Raw genomic sequence first — 19,095 nt, 5'->3', positions numbered from 1 at the left:
AACCAGATTTAAGATGGATTTGATTGATAGCATTTTCTTCAAATGTCAAATTCCTACAGATATAGCGATTATATCATTATCGTGAATTTGTTTGACCATGATGATCCTGCAGTGAAAATCCGATATTCTGACAGCCCTGGTATACATGTATTAACTTTTACCTTACACATCCATAACTAATGTAGAAACTGTTAACAAATGATTTAAAACACATTATTATATAGTCGGAATCATACATAATGATCACATCAGGGGTTTTAAATACAATTTCAAACTGTTTAAACATGAACATGTAATAAATTCTTTAAAATGGTCAAATGCCAACATACAGTACAGTATAAGGCATATCATTATGTATAATTTGAAACCCTAATGTTAACATACGAAAGATGTATTCATACATGCATGTATCTTTCACTTAAAGCAACATTATGTAGAAATTGGCATTTTGTGCAATTTGGCGCCCCCCACAGTTTCTGAGTGCAACACCACTGTCGTAAATACAAATCCCAGGTTAGTCAGTTTGTCAGACTGATGTAGGCGCTAAATACAAACAAAACTCATCAAACCATAACAATGTATTGTGTTGAAAACTTGCATGTTGAGGTAAACATATGTGTAACACTGTGATCCTACCCCCTCAATGAAGTTACATAGTGCGGAAACATGTGACAGAGACACCATTCACCCTATTACAAGACACTGTACCATCAAAATGATTCTGAGGCTGTTATTTTAAGGTAAAAAAGTTACATAATGCTGCTTTAAATTCATTAAAATATTCATATTTGCAAACAGTTCAAGCCCTAACCAAGCACCTTTCATTTTCAAAAAAGCACTATGCAGAAAATCACATAAGTACCTGTCTCTATGGTGCTTATAGATGCTTAGATAAGTGTTACCCATAAGCAGATGTTACCAGACATCCACACGATTTTAGACATTATTCAGTGGCTTTACTGCTTCTTGTCCCCCACACACAACAGGCTATAGTTTCCCCTGTTTCCCGCAGTTATCTATCATTAATACGAGATGTCACACTGAGGCCAGGAAGTCAATTAGAATGGATGTATTTCTGACTGCTGCTGTCATTTCTCAGTCTCATGTTCACTGCGATTGTAGGCAACAGATACCCGGCTCCTCAGTCTCAAATGGGAGAAATCTTCCCTCGGAAGCACTTTGTAAAAACAAACATAGTCATGATGTGAAACCATGAGCCGCCCGGACCCCTGGAGACGGGTAGTGTGTCAGATCCACTCGATGTTTCCCCTCCCCAACTGTTTCTGTATCAACCTCCAACCTCCCAAGAAGCTCAGGGTCACTAGATGTAACATTTTACCCTCTTAGGAATAAAATCAAATACGGAGACTTATATTTGGAATACATGTGGTATATGAAACCGTAATATGTCAATGTGATGATAAACAGAACATTTTCTGCCTCCAACAGAGCTCTTCACTGGGAGTAAACACAACTTTCACTGAAATAAAACAGGTTGTATTCTGAGAGATTTACTCTCGGCTCATTCTCGTTGTTCACTCCAACTGCAACCAAATTATTCTTTTTCCGCTCGCTTGGAAATACAAGCGTGCTTGTTCCATGTGGTCAGAACAGGGGTGGATTTGGTCTAGTGTTGAAAGCCGTCAGGCCTCCTCTCCTCTCCTGTCAGGAGCATCTGTCAGCCCTGCCACGGTTCTGTCTAATAAACCAGCTCCGTCGACTGGTAGGGTTTCCTGCCTGAAGGCTCCCTTGCCAAATATCCCAGCAACTTTGAAGACAAAGAAAAAAGAGAATTCTCAGGCTACGCTGCTTCTCTTTATGCTATCATCTCTCTATCAGATCCCTGTTTTGTGCTCAATTAGTAAATGTTACAGAGTGTCTTTCATTTCGCTCTCAGAGTGGCAAAAGTGACCTCATTCGCATCGCTGTTCCCTCCTCAGGGGCGGCAACAAATGAGGCCTTGTTTTTTAAAGGAGAGGATAATGAAGCTTTGTGGAGGCACGATCCATGTCAGATAACCCACCAGGATTTCAATTTACCCCTGTCAAAAAATTTGAAAAGCGCAAATAAACACTGCTGCAAGGGCAGACTTTGTGTATTCCCTCCAGAGGGTATTGATTCAATGGGTGCAGAATGATGCCTATTCATGCGTCCGTCTTTTGTTGTTATCATTCTGTCTCAGGTGCAAGTGCAACCTGCATGCCAACAGCTGTGTGTTTGACAAGGGGAAGCTGGGCTGTGAGTGTGAACACAACACCACAGGGTCAGACTGCAGCCGCTGTAAGAAGCACTACCACGGAAGAGCCTGGAGTGTTGGCTCCTACCTCCCTATTCCCAAAGGAACAGCAAATATATGTAAGTATTTTTGATTTTCAGTAGATACAGACTGGCCATATGGCTAATTTATATGTGATATTGTTGGTGGTGGTAGTAACACACAATTTCCAGTCTGGTTACAACAGACAGTGATACCCGACGAAGGTATGAATGAAATGAAATTTTGTACCTTTTATTTTTGATTAAGCTTTGTTACAGGCGTTAGCTGTAAGCTAGCTAGCAACAGACACACTGATCATCTCTGTTGGCGAATGTCTTTGTCTGTGTTTTTGCATCAATTTGCAGCGTCCCAAATAATTGCATCTACTTGCATCTTTCCACTGACCTGGCCTGCAATGGGCCCTTCTCTCAAATTCCCCTCACATTCTGGTGGATGGTAGATATGTCAAGAGGAATTACAGTGAAACAAGAGGGTGCAGTTTGCATCCTGTACCTCCCAACAATCACTGTTGATTCCTGTCAATCCTGGTGGTCTTCTCTTAATGCTGTTAGTAGTTCACACTTCCGGATTTTACACCTAATTTTCCACCAGACAACAGTTTTTTGAGATGAACAAAAGCAAAAACGTCACTCAGTCGCTCGGCACTCAGTCACTACTGTATGTGCTAACTGTTCAAAGACTCAATCCAAGAGCTCACCGATGCCTCACAGACTCCCGAAAGATATCAAGCAAGGTCAAAATCTGGTCATATTGGGGTCAGGACAGGAATTTCATGCAACTTGTGGATATCTATTTAAGAAAAGAGTCCTGTCGACACAATATTTCTTTTCCTAGGATGGCCCTCAAAGAATGGCTGCCTACTCTGTCTCTGATTGGCATACCCTGACCAATTGTTACTCCTAATGTCTAAACCTAAGCAACCAATCCAATTTAGTCAACTAGTACTAGCCAGTCAGAGGCAGAGTAGGGTGGGTCATTTGTTCGTCATCCTTGGAAAAAGAAATTGGTTACACGCGCATGGCATTGCTACATTACATCACTTTCTGTATCTGTTTTCACAACAAAACATAGTTTGGAGACCAGACAGACTCGTCTGGGTTCTCCCAGATAAATATCTTGTAATGTGTGACCCCTGATGCGGATTAGAAGCTTTCAACCACAACAACAATTGTCATTGTTCACCAACAATAATAATATATAACATTATCAGGCAGTCAAAAGATAACAGTTCCACAAAACTTCCCTAAGGTATTGTAAAATGACCTTAAGCTTAGTTTATTTTGTGAGACACATAGTTTTAGTTGTCTATATACAATCTATACCAAGTGGTGACTCATGGGTCATTTTGGAATGCAGTGAAATCAGCATTTGTTGGGTATATTCACCTCTTGCCTGTTTGTGTTAGGGTTAGATATTGACTTAATCGTTAATAAATCATGATATGTTTCATTCAGTCAACACTAAGTAAACATAAACGGCACTCCTGCCAATGCTTTCATATTGATATTCCCAGCTAAAAAGTGTGAACTAACGCTGGAAATTTTTCTGCCTGTTCACGTGCTAACTCTGAGGCAGAAGGTGCTCTTTTGCATTATCCCCATTATAATCTTGGACGGGAGTTGAGTCACATTTATCAAATCCCATGCCTGAGGCAGGGGGCTCATTGCCTCAATAAATCTAATACAGCCACTCAGGGATGTGGCAATGGACGGCGAGGCAAGGCCAGATGGTGGAAGATCTAGCCCTCTGGTCCTCCGTTCACTCTGATTCAGCCTTACAGTCAGAGACGCTCATGGCAGCAGTCTGCTGGGATTGACAGCAGGTTTTTCAGATGCTCAGTTTGATCGTCTGACTCGAATTCTCAGACATGGTGCTCTGATTAGATTTGTACACAGATATGATATTGCTATCGATCTGCTGAATTGTTGTGAGCACCTTCGTGCAATAAGCAATGCTGCTTTTTCTTGCTCTTCTTCAGGCTATTTGTTGAAGATGAATGGGAGGATTACACAGTCATTTTAATGAGTATGTGTCTGTGGCGGTTAAAGCGTGTATGTGCCCAAAACTGTATGTGTATGTGTGCATGCACATGCAACACATTTGATTGCGTGTGGGAGTTTGTTTGTGGGAACGTTTGTGATCTCTACGGAGATATTGCTGGATTTACCCCCGCACCTCTTCTGTGTTATGAGCCTCCCTGCAATGTGCTGCTCACTGTCAGATTGACAGGCCGTTATTAAAAAATCCAACACTTGGCCGCATCTGCACTGAACTGATGAAACCAAGGTCTAGCCATATCAAAAGTAATATTAGTACTTGTTTGGCAGTGGCATAAAATGCAATAATGTCGCACATGGAAGTGACGTAACAATATTGGTCCCCCAGGTGTTGAATGAACACACTTTTATCTTAAATTATTCTTATTTCTCTCATAAGTACAGCCCAGGCCCGGTAACATGCCTTTATCCATTATGTGAAGCTCATATTTCCTATGAGGATATTAAACATACAGCCCTCTTTTCAAGACAAATATGCTGAACGTGCAAAATGTAATTATGGTTTAATAGCTTTCATCTGTCATCAAGTCTTCCTCTTTAATCATGGAAGTCATTTATCTCACAGGTAGGAACAGGGCAAGGTCTATTACATATTCAAATCCCTGCCCATGCAGATATATGGACATACGTGACCCTTCATCTAATAAATTAGAGCCCAAAATGGAGACCTGTGTTGCTATGGGCCATAGCTGTCAGCAGCACAGAGTGACTGAGAGTGATTCAAATCCAAGGCTTCCCGAACAGAAGGAGGGGAAAAATCTGTAAGTTGCCAGCCGAGCAGAAGAGGAATCACTTCGAGAATTATGTTGACAGTCCACTTTGCAGGGAGCGTCAACTCATCTTGTGTTCCAAAGCAGGTTCACAGGTTAAGCGGGGTTGGGGCTGAGAGTTTGATCAGACTGTAGAATGTGTTTTGGCTTCAAAGGGCAATATTGTTTGCCCTCTATTCCTCACATAGAACAACTATTGGTTAGGAATTGCGGCTTGCTTGCTTTCTTGCAAATTGGAGCTTAAAATGCGTGTTGCTGCAGTGTTGTGCACTTGCCAACAGTCGCTGTGACAGCTCGAAACGTGTAATGAAGTGATGAATGGGGTGCAAATAGTATGAATACCCCAGTGAAACAGAATCACAGAAGGACAAATCGGTAATGCTTGAAAAAAGGATCAAAATTTGCTGTAATTGTAGGGTGGGATTTGTCCATTGATTACATTAACGAAACACAAAGACGGGGACTCCAGAGCCAGACACTGATAACACATATGTTTCAGAGAAAGGCTGCTGAAGAGCCAGCTCCAGCTTATAGACAGGGCCTATTATTAGTGCTTGTCATTATGCTTTTAGTAAAACTTTACACGAAAGTGCACAAAAATGTTAGTAGTTATTAAAGAGTGAGTGAGGAATGAATCAGGAACAAGTTGATAATTCAAAATCATGATTCAAGAACTATATAGTAGATAATGATGAGTTACTGAACAGACTGGAAGATACTATATTATTGATCATTAGGTAATGATTACTTCATAAATATCTGTTGTCACAACCCCGCTCTAAAGCGGTGACAAAAACGAGGGTGATGCAGCTAATGGCAAACAAATAAATCATTTATTTAACAAAAAACACATAATTTTGCAACATAAAGGTAGCTGAAGATAAGATGAGCTGTGTTTTATCAGTAAAATCAGTGGTGTGAGTGTGCATGAGTGTAAGATGTGTGTACGAAGGATTTTACGCTGGAAAACAAACAAACAATGCGCTGGTGGAGGGAGAAGTGAAGAGTAGGGAAGAGAGATGCAGCCATGAGAGGTGGAGCTTTTATAGTAAGTGCACCAGGCCCAGGTGCTTCGACAAGGATGTAGCACCGCCTCCCAGACAGGCTACCTGCTGCATAATGAAACAGGATAAGTAAAGAGCAGATGGCCGTCACCTGCTTTGTGAATCGACATACTTACCACTTTCTTCATGAGTTGTTCCTGATTAACTGTGAACCAGCTGCTGAGTAGCACAAACTAGTGAAGACACATTGATTACTAATTACTTCATCATAAGCTTTATGCACCTTCAAGTAAAGCAAAACATAATATTGAGTAGTTACAAAGTAGACTTATTAAGTACTAACTACTTAATCATTAGATACTCTTTGTGAACTCTCAAATAAAGTGAAACATAATACTGAGTAGTTACCAGTTAGACTCATTAATTACTAATTATGTAATCATTAGTTTGTTTTTATGCACCTCCACATAAAGTGAAACATAATACTGAGTAGTTACAAAGTAGACTTATTAATCACAAACCGCTTAATCATTAGTGACAGTTTTTATGCACCTTCATGTAAAGTGAAATATATTACTAAGTAGTTACTAATTACTTAATCATTAGTTACACTTTTTTGTGAGCTTTCAAGTAAAGCAAAACATAAAGTAAGTAGTTACCAGTTAGATTCATTAATTACTCATTACTTAATGATTTGTTACTCTTTTTGTGCCACCCTCAACTAATTAATTTCTTACTCACTCCTCAGTAACTACTCACAGTTTTGTGTACCTTATTTAACAGTGTTACCCTGCCTTATCTTGTCTTTTAAGTGATGTTGTCTTCGTAGTGCAACATCATAAGTGAATGTTTAAAAGTAATTTCTCACCAATCAGAGAAGTTTACAGTAAACACTATGAATTATGATGTGCAGATCCTGAAATTGGTTGATTCAAACACAATACAGACATTATCTTTGTTGTGAAGAGAATCTATCGGCAGAAAACAAACAGATGATAACATGATTATATCAAACATAAATTGAAATGCTGATTAAAAGACTTTATGTATCCTTAAGAGTTTTGATTCTGTTGACATTTCATCACTGGCATACCTGTGATTATCATCAGAAGAGGGTGGGTGTTGGACCATGCAGTGGTCTGAGCCATGGCGGCTGTTAATCAGTGGATGCAGTGGAGACCAGTTGGAGGGCTTTGAATTATTCAAAGCAGCAACACACAGAAAAATGTTTTCTCTTGCAGTTTCATGAATAAAGTTTCAAGAGTATAAAACATGAGTCATGCTTTAATTGAACATAATCTTTTTTTTTTTTGCTCTTTCTGCAGGTATTCCCAGTAATCATGGACCAGTGCGTAAGTTGATCGAGCTTTGTAAATTGGCATGCTGACAAATGGTTTCCTCCTTTTGTGATAACTAACTCTGTGTGACTGATGATGTTGGTGTGAGAAATTGTGCCGTACATTTCCATTGTCATTCATCATTATGTTTTTCACAGTGATAATAATCCATTCTAACAAAGCATTAATGTAGAATTATGTCTTATTTTATCCGACTTTTGTGAATGGAATGAACCAATGCACGGTGTGAGATTTTTCATGTTTTAACCTATTATTACAAATCTTATATGTTTACTGCACATGCTGCTTACAGTTTTGCAAACCATGCTGTTCTGTTTCATATTTGGATATTGTGTTTTCCTGTCTGGGAAATGAATGAAAACCAAGTTCTGACAATGACCCTGGAGCTTCGTAAATCATGTTGTTGAAAACGCCACAAGGTTTTAAGAAGCCTTTGGATTTCAACACATCCTCATACCTAAATGACTGAGTAAATTTTTTGCCAACAAGTGCCAAAACAACATTATTACCACTCCCACAAGGACAGGAAAACTATGGCATATTGGAGAGTACAGTACCAACGACAGGCAAATGTCAACCAGACATTAATCGTTGTGTGGTTAACGTTGATAAGTGGTTGCAGTTTAGTTAGATTTAGGCACATTAACTGCTTGACTAGGTTTACCTAACAAAACTACTTGGTTTAGGAAAAGAGGTTGGTTTGGGTTGAGCTATGTGAGCAACCAAAATATTACTTGCATGCAGTAGTATGTATGTCAGGGTTAGGGTTAAGTAGGGTTGCAAAGATATGAGATTAGTAGCTCCCCTCATAACCACTACTGCCACAGTAAGCGTAAATACGGGTTATACTAGATTGCTTGTTTTCTGGTGAGGGCGGGCTATTTGGTTTCCATATTGTACAGAAATGAATGGAAAACAATGGATGCCTGTAAGGTTTTCCTATTCTATTGGCATCCTTTGTTTTAAGGTAGGAAATACCCTCAAACTCTGCAGCATGGTTTTCAAAATAGCAAGCATTAATATTGCGTACATGATTTGTAAATAACAAGCCTAAACATTAATATGGTTTAATATTTAATGCTGTCGGAGCCCTGCATGTATTGGCAGACACTACCAAGAATGCTTCTCTCACAACACTAGAATAGTTGCTCGAAGCGCACAGACAGATACTAGCCCAAAGCCATGGAAAAGAAAGACATGTTTTATAACGACGTGGTTCCCCCCATGCATCCCTATGCATGTTGATGCCTGAAGGTGACTCCTCATGCTGGATAACAAAAGCAGCTACCGTATGTGCGTCTCTGCCTTTGTGTTGTGGAAGGTTCACTCATTCGAGCTGCATGCACACTATTCTACATATATAGTCCATTCACTACTCCAAACGTGTTGCAGACCATTTTCAAGGCAAATCAGCCCAGATAACAAACAGATTATGTAAAAATGAGAATCTATGCATGCTGTCCGTGTGCTTTAACTACATAACAGCATGAATTATATGACAACTCAGTGTAATATATAACCTTTCCCATTTTTACACAGATCGAGCAAATGCTTCATCTCTTGGTGTTGCAAATCGTAACCAAGGTAGGCTCATAGGCTTTGTAACTTCAGCATGACATTAACAATACACAGAATTGTTTGCTTATTGATTGGCAATTCAAAAAAAGGTGTTACTTAGAATATGCAAATTGCAGTGTGCAGTAGGTTGTTTTCCCAAAGCCCAGATGCTTTCATCCTGCACGCACACAAACACACGCTAGTCTTTACAAGGCAGACCTTTTGTTGTGAGAACACTACAGGGAATGGACCACATGCCTCATGATCACAGAGTCCACAGCCTCCTAACCCCTTTGATCATGCCCTCTTTTTAAATACCCAGAATGCTCTCTGGGGATGTACCCTTTCTGCCATGTTCACAAGGAAAAAAAGGAGAAGGAGAGAGAAGGAGAGAAGAAGCTCCAGGGGGGTTTATGTAGATTGATCTCCAGCTATCTCCAGCTAATCCTCGGGCCCAGATATCCTGTGTAGTAAGTGTTAAGTTGCATCTGCACCACTGCTCTCACAGCCAGAGGAGAACAAATTAAAAGAGGACTTTCAGGATTTCCACAATCCAGGGAGGGCGTTTCCGTCTATCTTTTCTGGAGTCACACCGGTGGGAACGAGGTGCACCATATAAAAATAATCCGGTGTGCTGCAGTCAGAGGTGAAAAGGCACCAGTTACTGCACTGAGGTGGATTAAAAACAATTCAGCTTTCCTGTGTAATCTGTTTCATTTCCATATAAATCAGTTCTAAACAACCATGTTAGCTGATGTTTTCATTGGAAAAATCCTTTAGTGCAAGGAGAGGTGACATTTCTGTTAGCCAAGATGTATACTGATCAACCACAACATTAAAAAAAAACTAATAGGTGAAGTGAATAACATTGAGGGTTGGGGCAGTGCAACTGGGGCCTGCCGTTGCCATGACAGGGTGTACTTTGGTCTTCCCAGTAGAACATTTCATTCTAACGAGATGATCAATGTTATTTTGTTCACCTGTCAATGGTTTTGTTCTGGCTGATCGGCCGATCAATAGTTTTGCATATCAAATGTCAGAACAAAACCCCCTCAAATTTTCCAGAGTGACATTTTTAAAAGGCTTGTTTGGTCTGAGAAAGTCTACAATAGGAGTGTAGGCCATTGGTCATCACCGAGGTATGACGCCATCACGGAGGTAGGAGTCACAGTTCAGTACAAGTTTGGTACAACAGACAAAAATCAACAAAGGACAAGCTGTGGTTTTATTTGGAGTTACATTCTGTATGTGTATAGGTTAAACGAACATGACTCATGTCATATGTGCGCACATTTTTGACCATAGCCAGGTTAGCTGTTTCCCTGTGCTTCCACTTGTTGTGCAGAGCGAAGCTAGCAGGCTGCTGGTATTTAACATACATTAGTGTGGTATCAATCTTCTTATCTACTGTAATTCTCCGCATGAAAGGGAAAATGTCCTGTGATTTTGAACTATACCTTTTCCTTTCTAATCTTCCAAATCTGACTTGACAAGCATTTGCTAACACAGGACCACCTGTATCCGAGTAAAAGGAAAATTAGGCACTTTCTGTCTTTAGGCGCAGTGTTGTATCCTTGCCACTGTCAAGTGCTACTATGCTGCTGACAATTTATATTGAATTTCACAGCCTCCAGTCATGACTAATGATGAAGCCTTCATGTTAATATGATAACAGGAGGCTGAATGCTGGTTTCAGCTTACCCTGACATCATGGCAAAAGATATTGATTCAATGTAATTGAAGCAACACTATTCTGTCTCAGAGCATATAATTAGCAGATCCTGTATCTGAGAACTGTCTCCAGCTATAGTTGATTGCAATGGTGAATCTATAGTTTTAAAGGCTTTTTAAAACTATTAAATGAATCACTATCAATGTAATTTCTTCCCTTTATGCAATTAAATGGAAGAGCTGCTGTCTGCAGGGTCACTCTTTTAAAAAAGCTGATCTTTAGTAAAATAACTCCACAACTGCAACAAAACTCAGCGCCTTGTGCAATATCAGATATCTGTTATGACTTGAAGCATTTGAAAAGGCTGGCTGTTCAATAGAACTTATTTTTTTACCTCTTAAGATCTCGATCTTCCACAAAAAGAGTGACAGGAACTATAGTCCGGGACATTTGTGACTTTTAACCTGATATCACACTGATATTTGCTGCATCTCAGAGACTTCAGTCGCACAGTGTCTGCAGACTTCAAGAGTTCACTGAGATGAGAGGATTAGAGAACTGCCCGAGTATGTCTGGGACATAAACAGACTGCAGGGTCCTCTATAAAAGTAACAACTGAAGGAGCGATTTGATGAAAGGATGAAATGTGTCCTAATCGACCAAATAATCCAACCAATGCTGGGTTAGAGAACGTGGCACAATAGCACTCGACCAAATGACGTTGAAGAAAACATACCTTTCAATTGTAGCATGCCTCCAGTCACACAAGCAGCAATACGAAATCTCATTCAGCTCTTCATCGTACCTATCTATTACTGTTGTGCTGTTGCTGTGGAGAATTTTTCCTTGTTGCTTCATACAACACCAAGCCCCAGAGATATATCTGTCATAACAGTTATCCTGCTAAAATGTCACACATCTGACAGAGGTGTGAGGTGCACATATGTCTCAGAGAGGGAGCGTACGCTGGTGCTTAGGTAGGATTCGAATTGCTGTGTTCTCACTTGCTGCCCTGGTCCATGGGAGAGCGATGTCGAGGTAGAGGTAGAAAATCATTCAAAAAGCATGAGATTGTATCTTATTATCTATGATTCAAGGGTGATTTTACGCATGAAGTTCAGTGTACGTGTCACAGAGAGTACTAATCAGCCTGTGTGTGAAAAGGTTCATTCTACCCAATTTCCCATACTGCAGCATTCACTGACACGAGGCTTAGTCAGGCCACCTGTGTCTAGTTAGGCACAGGGAGTAGCTATCAATTAGTTAGTTGCTAATTTGCAATTAGTTGGTGGTTCATTTCTTATATCACCAATAAGCTATTAAGAGAAAATGGGTTCCTTCGGCAGGTTTATGTGCTTCTTTTGTGCAAAGTGTATTGACCGTGGTTATATTGCCTAGGATGTTGGCTCACTGTTATTTTCCCCTTTTCGCTTGTGTCATTGTGGTCATTGGCAATTAGTGGTGAAGAGGAAAGAGAGAGCTGAGTAGTCTTCCCCCCTTAGTGTGATCAGACACTGAGGGGAATAGTTTATTGAAGCAGTTCTGTTACTCACCTTGAAACATTGTTTAAATTTAAATAGTGTGAATTTCCCTGTTTGGTTCCCTAACGCCCTTTAGTCCAATTAGGGTGGGGCCAGACAAGGCAGTCACTCAGACATACACTGTTGGAGAGTTGTTGTCTGTAGCAGCTTCCTGTGAGGCTCTGCTATTTCAGTTTTTTATTTTGTTTCCTTGTGATCTTACGTTTGTAAAACTAGCACTTTTTTGCGCAGCTTTCTGCCTCCTGAGCCCTTCTTCAGTTCAACATCTTTTCCACTCTCCTCCAGTGCCAGACAGCCACACTACAACCCCTCATCTATGTAGAGTTACTACTAGTAATGCTACACTGTGCAACAGCTCATCAGGGTTATTTTTTTACATGATACTACATGTTTGAGAAAACCTGTATTAGAAACTGGGGGCATGGAGTTTGAACAATACTGGCATTTGCCAAGCAGTGAGTTTCTAACACAATACATTATTGTAGTATTTTTTAATCCTCTTCCTGGGGCCCCCCCGCCCTGCATGTTTTAGATCAGGGGTATTCAATTAAAATTCAAAGAGGTCCAGTAAGGGAAAAAAAATAGCCTCTTAAAATAAAGTGCCTCATTTTAGAAAATAAATAAAAAATAAATAAAAAAACAAAAAACCTTGAGTTTCCTCTTTTTTTCTTTTTGTTCACTCAATTTCACGTCGTCACATTCTCGACCAACTGTATTAAAAACAGTTAGCTTGTCCAAATGTGTTGATTTGATTGGATCATTAGCGTCACAGGAGATGATTTACACCGCCTTCAATTGGTCTGTGGGTTTCCAGGGGCCACTAAACCAGTACCGTAAAGGCTGGAAAAGCTGTGCCAATTAAAATAGAAACACTCCATCAAAATGTAATTACTCCCAATAATTCATCATGGGTACAAGTCCGGGTGGGACGGCGTCTAAGTCTAGACCCGAACCGCAGTCCGTCTATTAGTGACCTCTGCTTTATTATTTGAATCACACCGGATTCGAGTGATCAGCTCGTCATCAGGCTCTGCTGAAGTGTGATAAAGACACATTCATTTGAACAAGGTGTGTTTGGGCAGGGAAACATCTAAAACATGCAGGGCAGGAGGCCCCCAGGAACAGGATTGAAAAATGCCCCACTATTGAGTTGCATTGTGGTAGATGTAGTAGCCAGTGTTTTGGGGGCTTGACCCATGCTTAATAGACTAAATATGAAGATATTTAAGGCGCTGCTGCTGTAATTTTGATGCATCATTTTCAGATCTGTCCCCAAATGTTATGGTAGTGCAATACTAATTAGTAAATTGTCCCTTTAAACATCCCTTATGAGATTATAATTACATTTTATATTTCATATTTAAACCTACATAAAATGATCAGATTTAAATAAGTTATATTGATTATATCTCTGCATGTCTAAATGTATTATTGTACTGGAGTCCCAAATTGTTTTAGCACTGACAAGTTTCATCTTACATATAATAGACTGGAACTGAAGATGCCAATCAAATCTACAAACTTATTATTTCACATATTCAGTCACTATGTGAGCTTTTTTCTGAGTGACACAAGATAATTGACTTATTTCGCACTGTATTTTGTTATGACAGTCGAGCCCCGTTGCTCAACAAAGACACCGCAGGCTTAAGCCTGTAGAAAAGAAAACTAATTGGCCTACAGATGCTTTTAGAAAGACAATGGTCCTGAGGGTTTGCTGGAGGACACACAGATTATCCTCCGGCCACAGGCAACAAAGTTAATGTGTAGACTAGACGATGGAGACTCAGCCAATCCCATTGGAAATTTTGACCAAAACACACAGAGCAGGTGTTTTCCATTAGCTGTAAAATTAGAAAGCTGGCATTACTGATTGCGGCGTAGCCAGAAGGCCATTAATGTTTGAACCCACAGAGGACGGGGCAGTAGCACTCTGAGACTCAGGAGTCCATTATCATACATGCAAAGGTTCAAGCACAGACACTTTTGTACTAGTAAGGTGTTCATTTGGACTGTGGACTGACACAGTGGACTGACTAAGGACAGGTTTTGGTTAGGATTAGACTTGAAATATGAGTATAATTAAACCTGCACTGACCAATATTTTCGAACACTTTGGGCCAATGGAAATAAGCTGTAAACGCAACAGAGAAATCACGTTGCTAAGTAAATAGTTGCTCGTGTACACATCCAGCAGACAGAGAGCATTAGCATTTATTTGGAGCCGTGTTTCTGTTCATAGAAGTCAATTATTCACTCTCTTCTCACCTTGGTCTCCACCAACTCCTGAGCAAAATATCTGACTCTTAAGATGCTAAATATTCCACTGATTTTAAACAGGTAGTTGCTTAATATCTGAAGACATGCTGGGCAAGAAGGGCGCACTGGCTTTTGCTAATAACAGCTGCCTGCAGATGCTGAAAATGATCCTACAAGAGCAGCAAGAGTGAACCAAAAAGGGAGAGTGGGCAGGAATAACAAAACAATGAGCTGCATAGACACTTAGTAAAGCTGAGCATAGTTCACTTCACATATAAAGTTTAATAAAAACAGTGATTAAATTAAAAGCATTACGTTCTTACTTTGTATCATCTTTGCAAAATATGTATAAAATGTTGCGTCGTTGCTAATCCTGCAGACATTTTCAGTGGTCATGATAAGAAGGGAGGGCAGTGCCTATAAAGGGAATGAGAGGAGCTGACTTGCGATGGCTGAAGCCATGTCAGGCAGCTCCTTGCCTACTAATATTAAAGTAATTATAATGCAATCTCTTTCACAGCTGTGCTACCGCCTCTAATTATGAAAATTATCAAAAATCTGCACCACAGTTCTTTTCTGGCTGTATTGACTTCCCCTTCAAAGGAAAATGAATGTAAACAAACAGCTTATTCATGTTGTGATCTGCACATCAGGGTCTCCTGTGTTCCTGTGTGTGGGTTTAATCTAAATATAAACATTATGACTTCATGTTCCCAACATCGATTTAAAAAAGTTTTTTCGACAAAGATTTTTAAATCTATATCTAAAACATCACTGGTAAATGTCAGGTTTGGGTGTCAGACTCTGAATCTGAATCAAAGAGCAGTGGCTTCTTGCCAGACTCATTATTTCGCAGCAGTGTTCAACAATCATACGGGGAGAAATCTATCATGCAACGCAGCCCCAAGACCTCGCTGCATTTTAAGTAAGGAGCTTGACTGACTGGAGGAACTGCTCTTAGAACGCTATCATTATCAATCCTTCTAAAAATACATTAAAACAGTCGAAGACAACAAGGCTGTCGCATCACGTCTCTCGGAGCTTTCAAAGACACACATCCAACACTTCATCGCAAAATTATTGAAAAGCCATTAATGACAATACAATCCCATATCTACAGGTGGAATCCATATAAAAACACAGCAGTAGTGGTGTATGTGAGAAAGGGATGGGAATATGTTTAATCATTTTTGGCAGAAGGCGTGATTATTTGTTGAGTTTATTCTGATGCATGAGCCACATTACTGAAAACCAAAACTGTGATTACTATTTATGCAGGGAGAGATATCCAATTACACTGAAATCTCTTGGCAAATATTACCTCTTCCAGGATTTCACCTCTGCCAGCAGAGGGGCTTCCTGGGATAATTGAGTCGTGAATTTTTGTCTGGAAATGTGAACATCAGCTTATGTAGTCCAAATCAATCCACTGTATATCAAAACAATGCATCGTTCGGTGGCCACTAAAACAATGCGGCCCTGAGACAGCATGTACTCTTCTTCTTGAAGGGTTGTTTTAATGTCAACCACACAGAAGAAGATAACAGCAATTGGTGAATTACCTGGAAATGCTTATTTGCATATCAAAGGTGGCGGTGGTGCTGTAGGTGGAGCCGGGTATCCATCCCGTGTCGTCTCCTCTTTCTGTTCTTTGAGTGCCATGGGGGAGCAAAATTTAATTCTCCTGTCCTGCAGAGAGGAGCTGTTTCACAATACGCTGGCATCATTTTATTCACTAATCATTAATTTCACGTCATCACTGCCATGGTTTGTTTGCTTTTTTGTTTTGCCAGGATTATTTGCTCCCTTTGGTGCTCCTAAAAATATCCCTGCACCCATAAAATGTCTGTCTGTGTGCTTTTGTCATAAACAATCATTTATGGAAGGGGTTTTCACAGGCTGTGGGCTGCATTCTAGCATTCATACAGGATGCGCCCTGGTTATCTGCCTCCTCTTCGTATGCACACTACACAAAAGTCCTTGGCTTCACCCTTCCTAATGTGTCAGCTGTGCTCGGAGGACACAGAGCGATGCAGACAGGACACGAAGAGGCAGCTTGTGCCCTGTGAACTCGCCTGTTGATATTCTCCGCCGCCCTATCAAGGAGTGATCTATTAATCACCCCTTCCTGTCTCCCCTGCCCTTTTTGCTTTGTCTCCGCAGCTCGGGTGTGTGACAACGCTATGCTGCGCTGTCAGAACGGTGGCACGTGCCACCACCATCAGCGGTGCCACTGTACCCCCGGCTTCACGGGCGTCCTGTGCGAGAGAGCTCGCTGCCAGGGCCCCGGGGAGTGTGATGACCAATTGTCTGGACGGGCCTCCTTCAATCATCCCGCCGTCGGCCGCCAGCTCGCTCTTACCCTCGTAGTGCTCCCTCTATTGATTGTTTCCCTTTGCTGAGAGACCCGAACGGCCTCCCATCCTCAACCAAAACCCAAGACCACATATGTTGAGACTGAACTCTCAACCTTAAGGACATGAAGGACATGAAGGACAAAGGATGTCTGGACAATGTGCTAAAAATACAATATAAGCAACTCTTTTGTATCTCCAAGAACACAGTGGTGGGTGTTACGAGTGCAACAGGTGGTGCACTGATCTATTATACTGAATATGGATTTATGAAAGGCTTGGTGAAGTCACTGCTGTCTTATTTCACAGAGGAAAATGGTTGGAGCCCTCGCTGTGTGATTGTATGTCATTGGCTGATACTTCATTAAAGGCAGGCTGGAGACTCGGATAGAGCCACCCACATTCTAAGAGCAAACTGTACAAAACTAGACACATGATTTCTAAGTATCATCTGAAGTTATTAAAAAATAATAATGTGGACGGGGACATCTTAAAACATCTTGCCTCACCGCCTCCTTCCTTACTTGTTACCTACTACTTCTCTCCCCCTTTTCCCTCACTCCCCCCCTTTCCCCCTCACTCTCTCCTCCCTGTGCTTTGGTGACTCTGGTGATTTTACTTTGCTGAAGGGTGTCTGTTGTTTTGCCAAATGCTGCACATGTATTATTATCAAGCCCCTTGACGAGTACCAACCTAGTACTTCTTCGTTTTCTTTTTCAGAGGCTTTGTAGTCATGCTTGAGCTCACCTGTATGGGAACAAAAAAAAAAAAAGTTGTAACATACTGTAACTGTATTTAATTTTTGTATAAAACAGATATTTTCATGACTACGCAAAAACAAAAAGATGTATTACTTGTTTTCTATTGCTGCCAACCTGTCCTAGATGTGGACTCTGAGTGCGTAAGGAGTTTGGTTGTATTATTTCTTTGCTTGTGTGGCACATGGTTCTCTTCATTTGAGAGCTGCTGTCAAAACTATGTTTACATACACACGTACACAATACACTTCCACCAAAGGGAAAAAGAAAAACATGTCTTTGTCTTGTTGTTGAACAGTTTTTTTTTTTATGAAGTCGTAATATGACATTTGAGACAAGATGTGTAGAGTGTAGAGGTGTATTGTTTGTAGATAGGCGCCAGCCAATGACAATAGCTGAATGTTATTTTAGAGGATTTATGAAAGCTATCAATGCCAGTCGTCGACCTATTCACTGAAGCAACAGTCGCTGGCAACATAATATCAGTCAGCGAATCACTTCCTTCTTCTATGACTAAGGTTGTTTTTTTTCTCATGTGGGGTAACCCATCCTTGTTGTGCTCGTGAAACATGGGAGAATCAGAAGAATTTCGAGCCAAAATCCTATCAGCTTTATGTAAATTTAACAAGAAGACTTGGGAAAAGGGAGATTGCACGGCTGTCGCAGAGGTTGTCCGGCTCAAATCTTTAATCAGATCTAATCCTTGAATCAAATGGAAAGAGGGAAAGGTTTTCTGAGCCGGTACGGTTGAAAGCCTGCATCCTGCTGCGGGAGCCTCCGAGAAGCGACACGTTCACGAAATGAGCCGTAATTCATGGAGGGTCAATGAATAGAAATGAAGTCGCATCCCACTGGGTGACATATTGAGCACTGAGACCAATTTCATTTGAGAGATTAATTTTCCTCCCGAGGTTGTCATGAAACACCTAATTGTGTTAGAGTCTACTGTAAGTGCCTCTCATTAAATGACACTGTCGATGAAAAGAGTAGCGAATGCATTTTTTGATGGAGAAAGCCACTTTTGGAAAACAAAGATGAGGAGTTTGAAACACTGTGTAAATAATAAGAGAGGTGTGCTGGAAATGTGATTGTCAATTTATTTCAATGAGAAAATAAATCAGTAATACAAGTAATTCCTTGAAGAACTGACCATTTGCGAAACTACTCCCCAAAACGTTGATTGCCCTTTCATAAGCTTACAGCTGCGCAGCAGGGATGTCGAGCTTGGATCTCTGCACACGTGGAGGTAATGAGCGCTGGGATTTATCAAAAGCAATTACATAAAGAGTTTTATTAACCCTTCCAAACCAAAAATACAAGAGGGAATGGATAAAACACTGTGTTTCTCTGCTTAAAGGTAAGCTGCAATTGTTTGCATGTTCAGCAAGCTAGCTTACCACCTACAGAATTAACCCAGCATTATTCACTGTAGTGCTTTCCAACTTTGACGGTAGGCCCATAAGAGTAAGGGCTACTGCGCATCTGTC

At 40.6% G+C, this 19,095-nt stretch overlaps 1 protein-coding gene across 3 annotated transcripts in view; it reads left to right on the top strand.

The window, feature by feature from the left end:
* Nucleotides 1-17,971, top strand: part of LOC311266759 (netrin-G1-like) — a 68,367-nt gene extending 50,396 nt beyond the window's left edge. For 2 of the 3 annotated variants that reach the window (XM_084369289.1, XM_084369288.1), the window contains exons 4-7: nt 2,183-2,355; nt 7,435-7,461; nt 9,007-9,051; nt 16,660-17,971. In XM_084369289.1, the coding sequence (XP_084225415.1) occupies nt 2,183-2,355; nt 7,435-7,461; nt 9,007-9,051; nt 16,660-16,898 (484 nt within the window). In that variant the 3' untranslated portion in view covers nt 16,899-17,971. The remainder of the gene's footprint in view (nt 1-2,182; nt 2,356-7,434; nt 7,462-9,006; nt 9,052-16,659) is intronic. The other variant, XM_084369290.1, reaches the window with a different exon arrangement.
* The last annotated feature ends 1,124 nt before the right edge of the window (nt 17,972-19,095 follow it).

The sequence above is a fragment of the Pagrus pagrus genome, assembly GCF_965226575.1.
Source record: "Pagrus pagrus genome assembly, chromosome: 12".
Classification (NCBI taxonomy): Eukaryota; Metazoa; Chordata; class Actinopteri; order Spariformes; family Sparidae; genus Pagrus; species Pagrus pagrus.
The sequence above is the reverse complement of the archived record's forward strand: the minus strand, read 5'-3'. Positions and strand labels throughout refer to the sequence as shown.